This window comes from Balaenoptera musculus, chromosome 1, assembly GCF_009873245.2.
Source record: "Balaenoptera musculus isolate JJ_BM4_2016_0621 chromosome 1, mBalMus1.pri.v3, whole genome shotgun sequence".
Lineage (NCBI taxonomy): Eukaryota > Metazoa > Chordata > Mammalia > Artiodactyla > Balaenopteridae > Balaenoptera > Balaenoptera musculus.
Genome location: NC_045785.1, coordinates 283,334 through 297,123, shown reverse-complemented (window position 1 = coordinate 297,123; position 13,790 = coordinate 283,334). Strand labels below are relative to the sequence as shown.

General features: G+C 67.4%; 2 protein-coding genes across 2 annotated transcripts; both read left to right on the top strand.

Moving 5' to 3' along the window:
- The first annotated feature begins 294 nt into the window (after positions 1-294).
- Positions 295-3,062, top strand: TNFRSF4 (TNF receptor superfamily member 4). Its single transcript, XM_036824763.1, has 7 exons — positions 295-436; positions 696-818; positions 1,261-1,368; positions 1,629-1,695; positions 2,310-2,506; positions 2,670-2,798; positions 2,898-3,062. The coding sequence occupies exons 1-7, from the start codon at positions 295-297 to the stop codon at positions 2,966-2,968; spliced, it is 837 nt and encodes a 278-aa protein (XP_036680658.1). The 3' UTR covers positions 2,969-3,062.
- Positions 3,063-7,479: 4,417 nt separating this feature from the next.
- On the top strand, positions 7,480-10,411 carry TNFRSF18 (TNF receptor superfamily member 18). The gene is made up of 5 exons (XM_036825153.1): positions 7,480-7,636; positions 8,499-8,621; positions 9,474-9,561; positions 9,737-9,939; positions 10,005-10,411. Exons 1-5 carry the CDS (start codon positions 7,480-7,482, stop codon positions 10,130-10,132), a joined length of 699 nt encoding a protein of 232 aa, XP_036681048.1. The 3' UTR covers positions 10,133-10,411.
- Positions 10,412-13,790: the final 3,379 nt, after the last annotated feature.

Sequence of the window (13,790 nt, the reverse complement as noted above, 5' to 3'; positions counted from 1 at the left end):
GCAAGGGTCGGGGGGCTGTGGGTCCTCACTCAGGCCCCAGATCCGCACACTGCAGCTGCTGGCTGGGCCGAGCCTGAGGCCCATGGCCATTTTTGCGGGGTTGGGGGCCTTGGCGCCCAGGGCAGAAGAGAAGCCTAGGGCCGGGAGACAGGCTGCCTTCCAGCGCTTCCTGGGGCCTCCTTCCTCCTGGTCCCCTCCTCCTGCCCTCCCCACCCCTCCCCCGCAGCCCTTATAGCCACATCCTGCAAGGAAAAACCCCAGACTCCCGAGCTGTGGGGCTGAGAGGAGCCGAGAATGCGCGTGGGAGCCCAGCCACCCAGGGCGCCGGGCTCGGCCTTCCTGCTGCTGGGGCTCGTGCTGGGCGCTGCGGCCCAGCTCAGCTGTGTTGGGGACACCTACCCCAGTGGCAGCAGGTGCTGTAAGGAGTGCCAGCCAGGTGAGTGGCCTGGACGTGGAGTTGGGGAGGGGTGCCTGCAGGGGCCCAGGATGAGGAGACGGGGTCAGGGGACACAGGGATGAAGAGGTAGGGACCTACAGATGGGGTCACGTGGTGCAGGCATCGTGGGGCGAGCGGACTTAGGGCGAGTGGGTGACCTGGAGCCACGCCTGGGATGGTGGGCCAGCCAGAGGCGGTCGGGGGCTGCTGCGGGGAAGGCCAGGCCGTGGGGAACTCTCAGCCCGGCCTCCCGCGGCAGGTTATGGGATGGAGAGCCGCTGCACCCACGCCCGGGATACGGTGTGCCGTCCGTGTGAGCCCGGCTTCTACAACGAGGCGGTCAACTACGAGGCCTGCAAGCCCTGCACACAGTGCAACCGGAGTGAGCACCGCCAGGCGCCCCGGCCCCGCGGGTGCCCACGTCACACGGGGCCTCGGAGCGAACCCCAGACCACGCCGGGGTCTGCCCTCCCCTGCCCCAGAGTCCCACAGTCAGCTGAGGCCACCCACAGGGCACCTCCCCCTCCCAGAGGGCCAGGGCCACGTGGCTGGGTGGGTGCGACCCAGAGTCAAGGACCACAGAGGGTCCTGTGCAGGCCGGAGGAGGGGTGGCAAGGGCGGGCAGGGCTGCCACGGGGTGACCCCTGGGGCAGTGTGGCCAAGAGGGACATGGCATCCGGGGATGGGAGAGGACCAGAGGCCACCCAGCTGCGAGGGGGCTGCTGGTCTGGGGGAGCCAGCTGCAGACCCTCAGCCTTGGTCCTCCAGCCTGCTCTGTGCCTCTGGCCTCCCCACTGACTGCGCCCACCCTACCCGACCCCCAGGAAGTGGGAGCGAGCCCAAGCAGAGATGCACACCCACGAGAGACACGGTCTGCGGCTGCAGGCCGGGCACCCAGCCCCAGGACGGCTATGGCTACAAGCGTGGAGTTGGTGAGGGGGGCCTCTGGAACCAAGTGGAAGGAGCATGTCCCTCACACGCTGTCACCTCCCCTCAGCACCCCGACCCCAGCCTTGGCCGAGTGCCCTCTCCCCCCTCTCAGCAGGTCAGGCCAAGACAGGGGCTGGGGGCCTCCCGGGTCGTGGCCAGTGGATGGCATGTAGGCAGAGAGGGGCTGCGGGAGGCCCTGGGGGGTGAGCGTCTGGGCCCCCCAGGGGCGGCAGATGGGCAGAGCCTGCTGACTCTGTTGCAGACTGTGCCCCGTGCCCACCAGGACACTTCTCCCTGGGCAACGACCAGGCCTGCCAGCCCTGGACCAAGTGAGTGTCCCCGGGGCTGGAGGGTTTGGGCGGCCTGGGGTCTGGGAGCCAGGGGTCCGGTCTGGGAGTAGGAGGCTGCTGGCTGGGAGCTCCGGGGCCTGGCACCCCGTGGCCCCTTCCCCCCCATGATAGGCCCCCCGACGATGGTCCCTGCCCCGCCCCCATGACCCCTGCTCGGCCCTGGCCCAGCCTCCTCCCACTGGCCTTCCTGCTGGGCTGGAGTGGGGAGCCCGTGAGACCCCAGCCCAGGCCCGGGAGGGTGTGAGACCCTCAGTCATTCACAGCTGAGGGGCCCCCGTCCTTGTTGAGCCGACCCGGTGGGAGCAGGAAAAGAGCAGGCAGGGGTTTGGGAGAGAGAGGCACAGGTGGGGACAGGTCAGGGGAGCGGGCGTGGGGAGGCCGGGGGGCCCAGGCTCCTGGGGGCTGGCAGGGCCCTTGGCCTCTCTCCTCGCCGCCTTTGGGCTGGATTCTGATGCTGCCTGAGTGACCCGCGGTGGACCCCCGTCGCTCCTCACATCTCCCTGGTCCTGCCCCCGTTCTCGGCCCGTCCCACTGGTGGGGCACGAGTTGGGTGGGGGACACTCTGGCCTGATCAACACCCTTGCCCCGCTCAGCTGCACCTCGTTAGGAAAGCGAACACTGCGGGCGGCCAGCAACAGCTCGGACGCTGTCTGTGAGGACAGGAGCCCCCGACTCACACCAGCCTGGGAGACCCAGGGCCCCGCAGCCCGGTCCACCCCCGCTCAGCCCACCACCACCTGGCCGAGGGCCTCACAGGGGCCCTCCACGCCCCACGCAGAGCCCCCCAAGGGTAAGGGGGCCTGGCCTCGCCCCAGCAGGGCCCTCCCCCAGCCCAAGGGGGGTGGGGTGGGGAGGGAGGGCGGGTGGAGCTGCCCTCTGGCCTCGGTGCGGCTCTCCTGCGGTGGGCTCCTTCCCTGGTGGACCCCACCCCAGCGGGCCCTGCCTCCCCGCAGGCCCCGAGCTGGCCGCTGTCCTGGGCCTGGGCCTGGGCCTGGGCCTGCTCGCCCCCGTGGCTGCCGCGCTGGCCCTGCTCCTGCACCACAGGGCCTGGAGGCTGACGCCCAACGCCCCCAAGCCCCCCGGTGAGTGCTCGTAGCGGGACCCAGAGCACGCTGCCTGCGGGAGGCGTGGGACCCCCGCCACCTCCCACCTCCCACCTCGCACCCCTTCCTCCTCCCCAGGGGCAAACAGCTTCCGGACCCCCATCCAAGAGGAGCACGCCGATGCCAACTCCAGCCTGGCCAAGATCTGAGCCACGTCCGCTGGCGTAGGAGCTGGCGCCCCGTCCCCCCGCCCTGTGCCGTTTTAGGCGCTCCTGGGCTGACGCCCTGGGCCCTGCTACGTATGCTGTGCATACTCCCCGCCCAGGGTGGGCCCCCAATAAACGACGCTGGCGAATGTGGGCCTCTGACTGGCACCAGTGGTCTGAGGGCTGCACACCACGGGGGCCGGGTGTGGGGTAGGGGCTCCCCCGGCTCCCTCAGAGACTCCGGGGCTGCTGTCCTGCTCCCCGGGCACAGCCCAGGGCCTCTGGGGCGCGTGGCAGCCAAAATAAGTGCACTGGGGAGTCGTGAGCCCTGCCTGTCAAGCGCTATGCTATGCTAAACCGGCCTAGTGGACCCCAGGCACCCGCTCCGGGGCTACTTGGGAGGGGCCGGCAGGGGCTGCTGGGCTGGGTGCTGGCGGGAGTGGGAGGGAACCCTGAGGCCCTGGTCCCAAAGGGGGTTTTAGGACATCCCCTCAGGGTCTCTGGGGCCCCTCCCGGGAGGGGGCACGAGTGTCTGTTTCTTCTCAAACCCCACGCCCTGTTAGACCTGGGTGTGTGGTGACCCTGGGACCCCCACTGATGCCTGCAGGGCCTCTGAGTCCCCTGAGGCCAGCTCCGTGTCTCAGGGAAACTGGAGGCCCTGACTGGGCTGACCCTTCGTCCACCCTGGGCGCGAACAAAGTGTGCAGCTTTATGTGAAAAGGTTCCCGGGTGGGAAACCCAAGCGTCCGTGGGCACCAGCGTGGGCTGTACAAGGCCGAGTGGTCGGACAGGACCGCTGGCTGGCACTGGGGGCAGCCCCTGCTCTGGCAGCTGCGCAGACTTGGGGCCGAACACGCCCCGGGGGCACAGGACTGAGCTGTGGGCTGTGGCCCGCCCCCCGCCCCCCAGCGCCCCTCTGTGCAGGAGAGGCGGGCGGGTTAAACGGCTCAGCTGAGCGCAGGGAGCCCCGGGCCAGCGTGGAAACGCTCCACAGCCCATAGACAGCCCATAGTTGGCGCCCTCGGGGTTTGTGATAGATTTAAGAGCTACTACGAACGGAAATAAAAGACCACCGTGGTGCTGGGCGGGGGGGGTTGGGCGTGGGGTGGGGGTGGGAGGGGGGGGCAGAGAAATGCGACAGCCCGAGGCCCCCCGCTGGTGGACCTGGCAAAGACGCACACCTCTGAGCTCCCAGCGTGCTCCCTCCCTTCACCCACCTGCAGGCCAGGACTGGGCACCATGCCACAGGCCAGCGCCCTCACAGCACCCAAAGGTCCGCCCCTGACACGTGTACTGCCCCCCCCCACCCCGCCCCGCCCCGCCTCCCCCCCACCCCCCCAGTTTCTCAGGCTGGCTTTCTCCGCCGAGCTGCCCTGGAGGCCCTCCCACCTCTCCTCAAACCTCTGACCCCTGGCTGGTCCCTCAGACCTCCCGGGGGCAAAGGGAAGACCGAACCATCCACGTGTTCTTGGAAAGATCTCGGGTTGCAGCGGTGAACACAATACGTCCCTGGAAATGGGCAGCAGATAGGCACCACTGGCCTGGGGCCTGTGGTCCCTGGGCAGTGTACAGGCTGTGCAGAGAGGCTAAGGGACCTGATGGAGGGGCCTGGGGGAGGGGCCAGGTCCTTGGGGAATGGAAGGTCAAGGTCGTGGGCTTCCTCCCCAAACTTCCCAGCTGCTCCCCAGGCCACGAGCCCCCCACCTTGCCCCCGGCCTGGTGGCTCCACCTCTGAACAGCTGACGGGTGGGTGGAAGGAGGCTGGTCACCTTCACTTTCCTTGGTTGCTGCCGCTAAGCACGCTCTCTACTCCCTGTCTCTGCTGACAACCGCCCCTCCCGCGTGAAACCCCGCCAGAGCTCCCCCCACCCCCCGGGGGGCCCACAGGCACCCACCCTGGCCCCTCCCTGCTCCAGGGCCCCGCCTGGCTCCCCATCCTCCCCCCACAGACCTCCAGGTTAACCCCTGGACTCTGCTTGGGACCCTCTGCCCCGTGAACGCGCGTCACTTGTGTGAGCTGAGACAAATGATGAAAAATGTGGTGAGCTGCTCAAAGAGTACAGGAAAATACCGCGAGCAGATAGAAGTCATCTCCCCACAGTGCCTGGTTACAGAAGCTCCGCAGTAACCCTGTGTCTGTGTGGGAGGGGCCTTCCGGAGCCTCAGGGACAGGGGGGCAGACGCCGGCCCCCGTCCCCGACGGCGCTTTTGCCTCTGGTTACACACAACCCTGCCTCTGGATTCCTGCTGCCGCGGCTGGCAGCCCCCCTCGGGCAGACAGCTGCCCCCTGGTGCCTGCTGGGCTGGCCCAGCTTCCAGAAGGGCCACCAGATATGACCTCGTCGGACAAGCGTCATTTGTAGGGGATTTATCATATTTTCTCAGGCGCTTACCAGAATTGGGGTGACGCCATCCTGGTACAGACCGGACTGCTCAGGCCTTTAACACACGCAGAAGGTCCAGGACTGCCGGGTTCTCCACTCCTCACCTTTCCCTGGGGTCCAGGGATGGCTCAGCCCCTCCTCCCCATCTAGGAGCTGAGCCGAGGTCTGGGGGTTCCTCCGAGAGCGTGGCCTCACCTTACCCCCTAGCAGCCGGAGCTGTGCTGGAGACCGCTCCGTCTCCTGCAGGGCCCAGCTGCTTCTCTGAGGAGGGCCCTGCGCTTCCTGGGACTTGAGAACGGTAGTTGAGTCACAACACTGCTACTCCCTGTCATTTCCCTCTGAAAAGGACAGCTGCCCCATCAGGTGAGGCGGCAGCTGCAGGTCTCAAAGGGTCTCAAACCAAGTCTTCTGGGTCTGCCCAGGTCACCAGGTCACAGCCGGCAACACACCTCCAGCCTGTGGGCGCCACCAGAGTCACATTCCTGGCACCCCACTGCCCACCCCTACAGCGTTCCCAGAGGTCTCCACCTGCTCCTGTACCAAGCCTCAACTGGAGGGCCAAGCAATCTGGGGAGGCTTCCTGTGGGAGGCCGGGCCCCCAAGCCCTTTGGTGCCAGGTGGGGAAACTGAGGCTCAGACAGACAAGAGACAGTCTCACGGTGAGTTGGAGGCTGAGTTCTCTGTGGCTCAAGAGCTCCGTCGGGGCCGGCCGTCCACATCCTCCAGGATGACTGGATTTGTGTAGGGAGATCTGGGTTGACATCTGCCCAGCAGAGCTGCAGCCTGGGCAGCGCCCTCTTCCCCGAGCGTCAGGGTTCGGTCAATGCCCTGGTCTCTCCTCGCCAGCTCTTCCCAGCAGGCAGCGAGGCTGCAGCCCACAGGTGTGTGTGTGGCTGTGAGGGGGCTTGCATGTCAAGAGCCCGGCCAGGCCCAGTTGGCCAGTTTGGGGCGGGGGGCGGGGAGCTTGTTCTGATCTCCCGAAAGCGGGGGCAGGGGGCTTGTCCTGATGCCTGGATGGGTTCTGAGGCTGCTCAGTGCTGGGATTCGAGGACTTCCGGTAGGTGTGGGGTCTGGGGTCTGGAGGCTTCACAGAGGATAAAGTGCCTCATCCCACCTGCTCTGGGCGTCAGAGAAGATCTTTAAAAGCCCATGGGGTCCCCCTGAGGAAGGTGGAGAGGGGGCTCAGCCAGGAATGGCCCCTGCTGAGTCCACCCTTGTTGGGGGTGCACCCCACCCCCAATGACTCAGGGCACCGTCTGCCACCCCGCATCCCGTGCCCACCCACACTCCAGTTCCTTCAGGCCCTGCGGCCACAAGTTTTACATAGAAAACATTTCTGACTCCCTCCCCCCCGCCCCCCCCCCCACGATGTGGCTTGGGGTACGTGCGGTGTTTCCCCCGACAGGCACACACATTTGGGTCATCTTTAGTTTCCGGACAAGAATGCCTGGGCCAAAGGGCATGATCACTTAGGAATCCCCCAAGGTCACCCCCCCACGTGGGTCTCCCGCACGCCCCCTCCTCCGTGTTCAGGTGCTCTGCAGCCTGTGATGGGACCTTCTCTTCTCCCTTGGGGTCCCTCTGGGCATGCCAGATCTTAGTTCCCTGACCAGGGATCGAACCCGGGCCCATGGCAGGGAAAGCACTGAGTCCCAACCACTGGACCACCAGGGAATTCCCATCCCTTGAATTTTTTAAAAAAAGAGTTTACCTTTTATAGCAGTTTTAGGTTCACGGCAACAGTGAGGGGAAGCCTACCCCCCATAAATATCCCCAAAGAGTGTGCATTTGTTACACACGACGAACCTGCACTTGACAGGTCATGTCACCCAGAGTCCCTAGTTGACACCAGGGTCCCTCCGTGCCGTGCGTCCCTTGATTTGGACAGACGTGTGATGACACGTGCCCGCCGTGGAAATCTCCCGAGCAGTCTCACTGCCGCAAACCTCTGCCCATGCCCTGGATTTTGAGTCGCAGAGTCTTGGGGGTCCCCCACGGGAACAATTCCTCGGGCCCCCTTGGGGAGTGGCAGAGGCGGGTCGTCCTGCGGGGCGGGGTCTGGGCGTGTCCGGGAGGGGCCGGCCTCCTAAAACCACGGAGCCGCGCGCGGCCATGGGTGCCGCGGGTGCCATGGGGGCGAGGGTCGCGCGCGTAGCCCTGTGCGGCGTCGCGCTGCTCTGCGCGCTGGGCCTGGCCCAGAGCCCCCCCGGGGGTCTGAGCTGCGGCCCCGGCCTCCATCTGCATGGGACGGGGACCAGCGCGCGCTGCTGCCGCTCGTGCACCACAGGTAAGGCGGGCCGGGAGCCCCTGCGCGGAGGGCAGAGCGCGGCGCCCCGTCCCCCCGTGCTCAGGGCGAGTTTTCCGGGTCCAGAGCCCTGATCCCAGCGCAATCCGGGGAGGCGGAAGCGGCCCAGACCGGGCCAGTGGCCTGGGGGTGGAGGGTGGTGGGGGGCAAGGGGTGTAGGAGCCTTCCGCAAGGCAGGTCTGGCGTCCCGAGGTGGAGGAGGGCTGTCCCCGTTCCCTCCGAGTGGGGAGCGAGCCCTTGGCCATCACTCAGGCCACTTCCTGCCCAGTTTGGGGTTGCACCCCTCTTTCTCCCAGCTCCCTGCCTCAGACCTGCATCTATGGGTGAGGGGCAGGTGGAATGGGTCAGTTTGGGGACAGTATTGCAGGGAAAACACCCAGAGTGTCCCCCTGCCAGGACCTGGGGAGTGGGAAGGGGGCTCTGAGAGTCCGGGTCTCAGTTCGGCAGAGCCATGGACGGCGGTCAGGGAGGGACGGGCAGGCTGCCTCAGGGGTCCTGGCAGCTGAGGGCAGTGCAGGACCCGGACAGGGGAGGGGGAGTAGGTCTCCCAGGCGACTCCCTTATCCGGCAGGAGCGGCTCAGGGTCACATGCCGAGTCATGGCCACCCTGGGTGGGAGCAGCTTGGGACAGTTGGGGGGTGCAGCCAGGCCTGGTGGGTGGAGGAGCTGGGTGCCCAGGAGGGAGGGACACAGCTGGACCGAGCCAGGGTCCTGGCTTCCAGACAGGCGTGCTGCCCGCTGGGGCTGCCCTGCCACCCCCATCTCCCTGGAGGGCCAGGAGCGGGGCGCCCCGGGGAGGGCGGCTCGGCCCAGCTGCTGAGAGGGCTGTTTGTCCCCTGCCCAGCTGAGGGGGTCTGTTCTGAGCTGGGCTGCCAGTGTGTCCAACCTGAGTTCCACTGTGGAGACCCCCAGTGTAAGAGCTGCAAGTACTACTCCTGTCCGCCTGGCCAGTGGGCGCGGCCTGTAGGTAAGTGGCAGGTGGGGGTGGCCCGGGCAGGCCGGAGCTCACAGCAGCAGGTGTGCAAGGAAGCTCGCAAGTGGGGGGTACGGACACGTCCTCCGGGCAGGTGGGCGCCAGCGCTGGGGGTCTCGCAGCGCCCTGGCGGGGCAGGGGGGCGCTCTCTGGCTTTAGCATCTCAGCCCACATTGGGGTCACAATGCCTCCTGTTGGTGTGGCTCTGGGAGCCCTTCCTTCTCTCTCTTGGCCTGAGCTTCTCCATCCAGAGACGATCCCCCTAAGTGCTGGTTGTGAGGAACAGTGCGGGTATCCAGAGGCTGTCTGGCCCTTAGGCCCTGGCTCTGACTACGCCCAGGTCCTGCACCCACCCTGACCCGATGGGGGAGGCCTGGCTGAGCACATGTGGGCCGGGGGAGTGAGGGCGGAGGGGGGGCTGTGTGAGGTTGGACGGGGCCGGGACTAGAGGCGACTGGGGCAGAGCCTCACCCCTCTCTCCGGGACCCTCCCCAGTCTCCCACCCTCCGGCCTCCGGACCAAGCGAAGGCCCAGCCTGACTCTTGCCTGGCCTCGGCTTCCACCCCTTCCTCCCGCCACACACCCTCCAGCCTCTGCAGGCAGGTCCCTCCCCTCCCCCATATCCCCTCAGGGACCCTCCACTCAGCCCAGAGTCATGGCCTGCCCTGGAAAGGGGCACACGGGGGACCTGATTTATCCCAGGTCCCGGTCCTGTGGCCACCAGGGGCCCCTGTCAAACGGATGAGGTGGGGGTCCCTGTGCTGTGGACCCAGACACCAGGTGGGTCTCACCTCGGCCACCCCAGCCGCCCTTGCAGCCTGTGTCTGTCTGTCCGTCTGTCTCCAGGGCAGTTCAACTTCGGCTTCGAGTGCATCGACTGTACTGCGGGGACCTTCTCTGGGGGCCGCGAGGGCCGCTGCAAACCTTGGGCAAAGTGAGTCCTGGTGGGGACTTCCGGTGGCCGGGTGGTCCAGGCGGGCTCTAGGGTGGGGCCTCTGCTGTCCCTTCTGGTGCAGTGACCCCCAGACGGCTCGGAGGGCAGCAGCCTTGCTGAGGGGCTGCTCCGGTGGCCGAGGGCTGACCGAGGGCTCTGTGTCCGTGCGTCCCAGCTGCTCCAAGCTTGGGTTTCCCACCGCGTTCCCCGGGAACAAGACGCACGATGCCGTGTGCAGCCCAGGGCTGCCGCCCACGGAGCCGCACGGCCTGCTGACCGCCATCCTCCTCGCCCTGGCCGCCTGCATCCTGGCCGTGACCGTGACCCAGCTCAGCCTGCACATCTGGCAGCTGAGGAGGCAGAGAGCGCGGCCCCCAGGTCAGTTGTGCCCTGGGGACGGGGAGGGGGGCCCTGCCTGCCTGCTAACCGCAGCCCCTCTGCAGAGACGCAGCTGCTCCTAGAGGCCCCGCCACCCCCGCCCGAGGACGCCTGCAGCTGCCCGTTCCCTGAGGAGGAGCGGGGCGAGCCGCTGTCGGAGAACAAGGGCCGCCTGGAGGACCTGTGGGTGTGAGGCCCAGAGGGCCCGTGCCAGACCCTCCCGGAGCTGGCCCAGGCTGGCCCGCAGGAGCAAGGGCTCTGGGCCCTGCCGTGGGGCCCCAGCTCTGGGCCCGGCCCTGCTCCCCTCAATGGCAGAAGCAAGTGGGGGATGGTGAAGGTGACCAGTGCCCCGGATCACGCAGAAGAGGCGGCAGCTGTGGCTGGACCCCAGGGGGACAGAGGCGCACCGTGGCTGCCTGCCTCTCTTGCTGGGCCCGCCGGGGTGGGGCCTGTGAGTCCTTGGCTCCCAGGACGGGAGGCTGTGAGACCGCAGGGCCTGGCTGCAGGCGCCACTCAATAAACGCTCGTCCAGGGGCCTGAGTGGTCGTGTGCTGGGGCGGGGAGGGGACAGGCTCTGGGGCCTCCCCCGCCGGTGCTCACAGCCCCCTCCCAGCCTGGGTGGGAGAGCGGCTGGGGTAGAAGCTAGGGCCATTCCAGTCCTAGACACAAGCCCTCAGCCGAGACCACGGGCAGGCCTGCTGCGCTGCACACCTGCCGTCTGTGCCGCTTGGCTGCCCTGTCCAACCCTTGTCCTCCAGTGGCCTGCCTGGCACTTGTTGGGACACTGGGGTCCTTGGTGTGTGTCTGGTCTCTGGGCCACCGCTGCTCCGGCCTCTGGTTCCGGGCTGGCTGCACATCCTGCTGGCCCCTGTGAGGCACCGGCCCTTGCGTCACTGGGTTCCCCAATCCGGGGCAAGGTCAGTTTCTATACCCAACACTTCCTGGCGGATGTGGACAGCCTCAGAATGGCCTGGTTCATTTGGCATGGCTTCCGCCCTCTCTCCAAGCCCTCCTACTGGCCTCCATCACCTCACAGGACCCTCTCCCTCGGGGCACGGTCCTGGGGTCCTGCCCAGCAGAGGCGAGCAGTATTTTTTCAGCCTCCTGACAGGGCTGACGCCTGGGGAGTCTGATAAGGAGTCCATGGCATCCGGGGCGTGGCAGGCGGGCCAGCGGAGGCCGGTCTCAGCAGCAGCACTCTCCAGGTGCCAGCACACCTGGCCACCCGGCCACCTGTCTGTCTGTGGCTCCAGTGCTCCAGCACCGCACCTCCCCCACCCACCATGCCCTCCCCTCCCACCTGCACGCTGCCCAGGAGAGCCCCTTGACCCCGACCCAGTCCCAGTGGGCAGGTGGGCCCAGCTCACAGCAGGCAGGTGGAGGAGAGAGGGCTCTGCCTCGCCCTCCATCCCCCACCGCATGGGGCACAGCCCGCTTCCACCCCTGGAAGGAGGCGGGGAGGCTCTGGGACCACCCACAGGGGAAGGACTCCTCCCTCAAACCCTTCCCCCAGCCCCTTGGCTCCTGGCTCTGGGCAGCCCCTGGGGCCAAGTGAGCAACCTCAGGGGAGACAGCCAGGTGATCCAGGACCTGCCGGCCACACCCCTTGGCCCCTCTGTCCCCAGGCCAGATCTCCTGTCCTGCCAACCCCTCCCCCACCCACCTCTGGGTCCCTTGACTGCCCCACTCCCTCGTATGGGAAAGGGGTCCCCAGCCCTGGCCCAGCCCCCGCTGAGGCTGTGAGTCAGGTGTCGAGGGCCTGGCGGCAGAGTGCGTTCTGCTGACGCAGCGCGGAAAGTCCTTGCGGGCGGCCCGCGTGGAACAAGCTCCCGGGACGTCAGTGCGGGGGCAGCGGGGTGACGCGGAGCGGGCGGGGGGAATTCCTGCCCCGCGGGGGGGCGGGGACGGTGGGACTCGCCCAGCCCAGCCCAGCCCAGCGGAGGGACTGGGAGGGTGAGGCCAGGCTTGTGGGGGGCCGGGAGGGGGTTCTGCCCAGGGAGCTCAGCGCGTCGGAAGGGCTCGGGGAGCCGCTGCCACCCGAGCCGCCACCTCCCGCCGCGCTCGCCTCCCCCACCGGGCCTGCCCCGACCCTGGGCACCCCAGCTGCATCTCACTCCCGCTCTCCCTCCCTCCCGGACTCACCTCCCTCCCCAGCTGGGATCCCACAGAGCAGGGAGGGGCTCGGTTAAAGGCCAAGGCTGGAGGCTCAGGTGGGGTACCCAGGCCCGGTGTGCACAGGCTACCACCAGGCACTTGGGTAGGGGAGGCCTGAGCAAGTCCAGGCTGAGGAGGGAGACTCCCCCAGGGCAGCAGGAAGCGCAGGAGACTCAAGGGTGCTGGTGTGTGGGGAACGGCGGGTGCTGGTGCTGCGAGGGGCTCCTTCCCACCCCCACTCAGCCCAGCTTCCTGGTATGTACCCACCTGGGTCACCAAGCCCAAGAGAGACCCCAAGATGAGACTCTGCCCATGCCAGCTCCAGACCCCTCGCTGTTCCCCCTGGGAAACCACCCCCCTCAACCAGAGGGGCTCTCCAGCTGCTCGGGAAAACCACAACTCCTCCCCCTGGGGTCGGAATCCAGTGTCTGTTCAGCCTCAGATAAGGGCCGAGAGGCCGTCCTCTGTTCCCAGAAGTGCTTCCGCCGCAGCCACGCCGCCTCACCTGGCTGGGAAAGGCCCCTGACCCTCCCTCTACCGAGATCTGGACTCAGCCGGTGTGAGACACGGCCCCTCCCCAAGCGGACCGAGAGACCCCTGGGGGGCACAGGGAGGGAACCCACCCTAGCAGAACTGGGTGCCAGCCCCTCCCAGCCCCAGTCCTAGGGCAGCTTCAGGGGGCCTTCCAAGGGCAGGTGGTCCCTGGCTGCCCCCAGGTGCTGGGATGTGAACCCATCTATCAGATAGGTCCATGGTGCCAAGCCTGGCCATTCAAGGGCCCTGACCAGGACCTGGGCGCCAAGCCTGGCCATTCAAGGGCCCTGACCAGGACCTGGGGTCACCACTCCTCCCCCCGCTCCCCCGCCACGGTTTCAGCAGCAGGCCTACTCCTCCAGCAGCTGGGCTGAGCTCCCAGCCCCCTGTGGTTTGCAGGGCCCTGGACCCCCCCTTCCCACCAAGAAGTAGCCATGCCTCGGTGGAGAGGCAGACATCTTCGCAGGACGCTTTGGGGCTGAGGTGCTTTCCAGAGACAGTGATTCGGGCCATGGCTGTTCCGGACCCCTCTTTTTGGAGACACATTCCAGGGAAGAGTGGTTTGAGGGGGGTCCTCTGAGTCCTCCGGGCTTCGTGGGCTCTTTGGCCAGGGCAGAACCCTGACTGCCAGGAGCTGAGGGAGGCCCCGTGGGCGCCAGGGTGAGGGCCTCCAGTGGAGGCTGCAGGGATGGTGGGGGTCCCTGGGTGGTGCTGGGTCAAAGCAGGTAGACAAGGGGGAGGGGAAACAGAGGCCCTCAGCTTTCACCTTGGATTACAGCTCCGGCCACCGTGCTGGGCAGCCCCGTCCCAGGCACCAGGAGCGCCCCCCTCCCACCCCCGCTTCGCCCCCCCACCTCCCCGCTGCTGAGGCTGCTCCTCAGCTGCCACAGGGCGCCCAGCACATCATTTGAATATTGGGGCGCACCTTGTACCTCCAGATGCCCAGCTGCCCCATAGCCGACAGCACTCCAGACTCAGTTCCCTGCCCGCCTCTCCCTGGCAGCCCTCACAGTTCTGGCAAGGACACTCTGGAGCACAACTGCGGGCTGGGTGGGGCTAGGAGAGGATCCAGATGGGGGTGTGAGGGTGTGGCCATCACCCCTGGGGATGAATGAGTAGCAAGGAAACCTCATTTATTGAACTCCAGGCTCTCGGGGTACCAG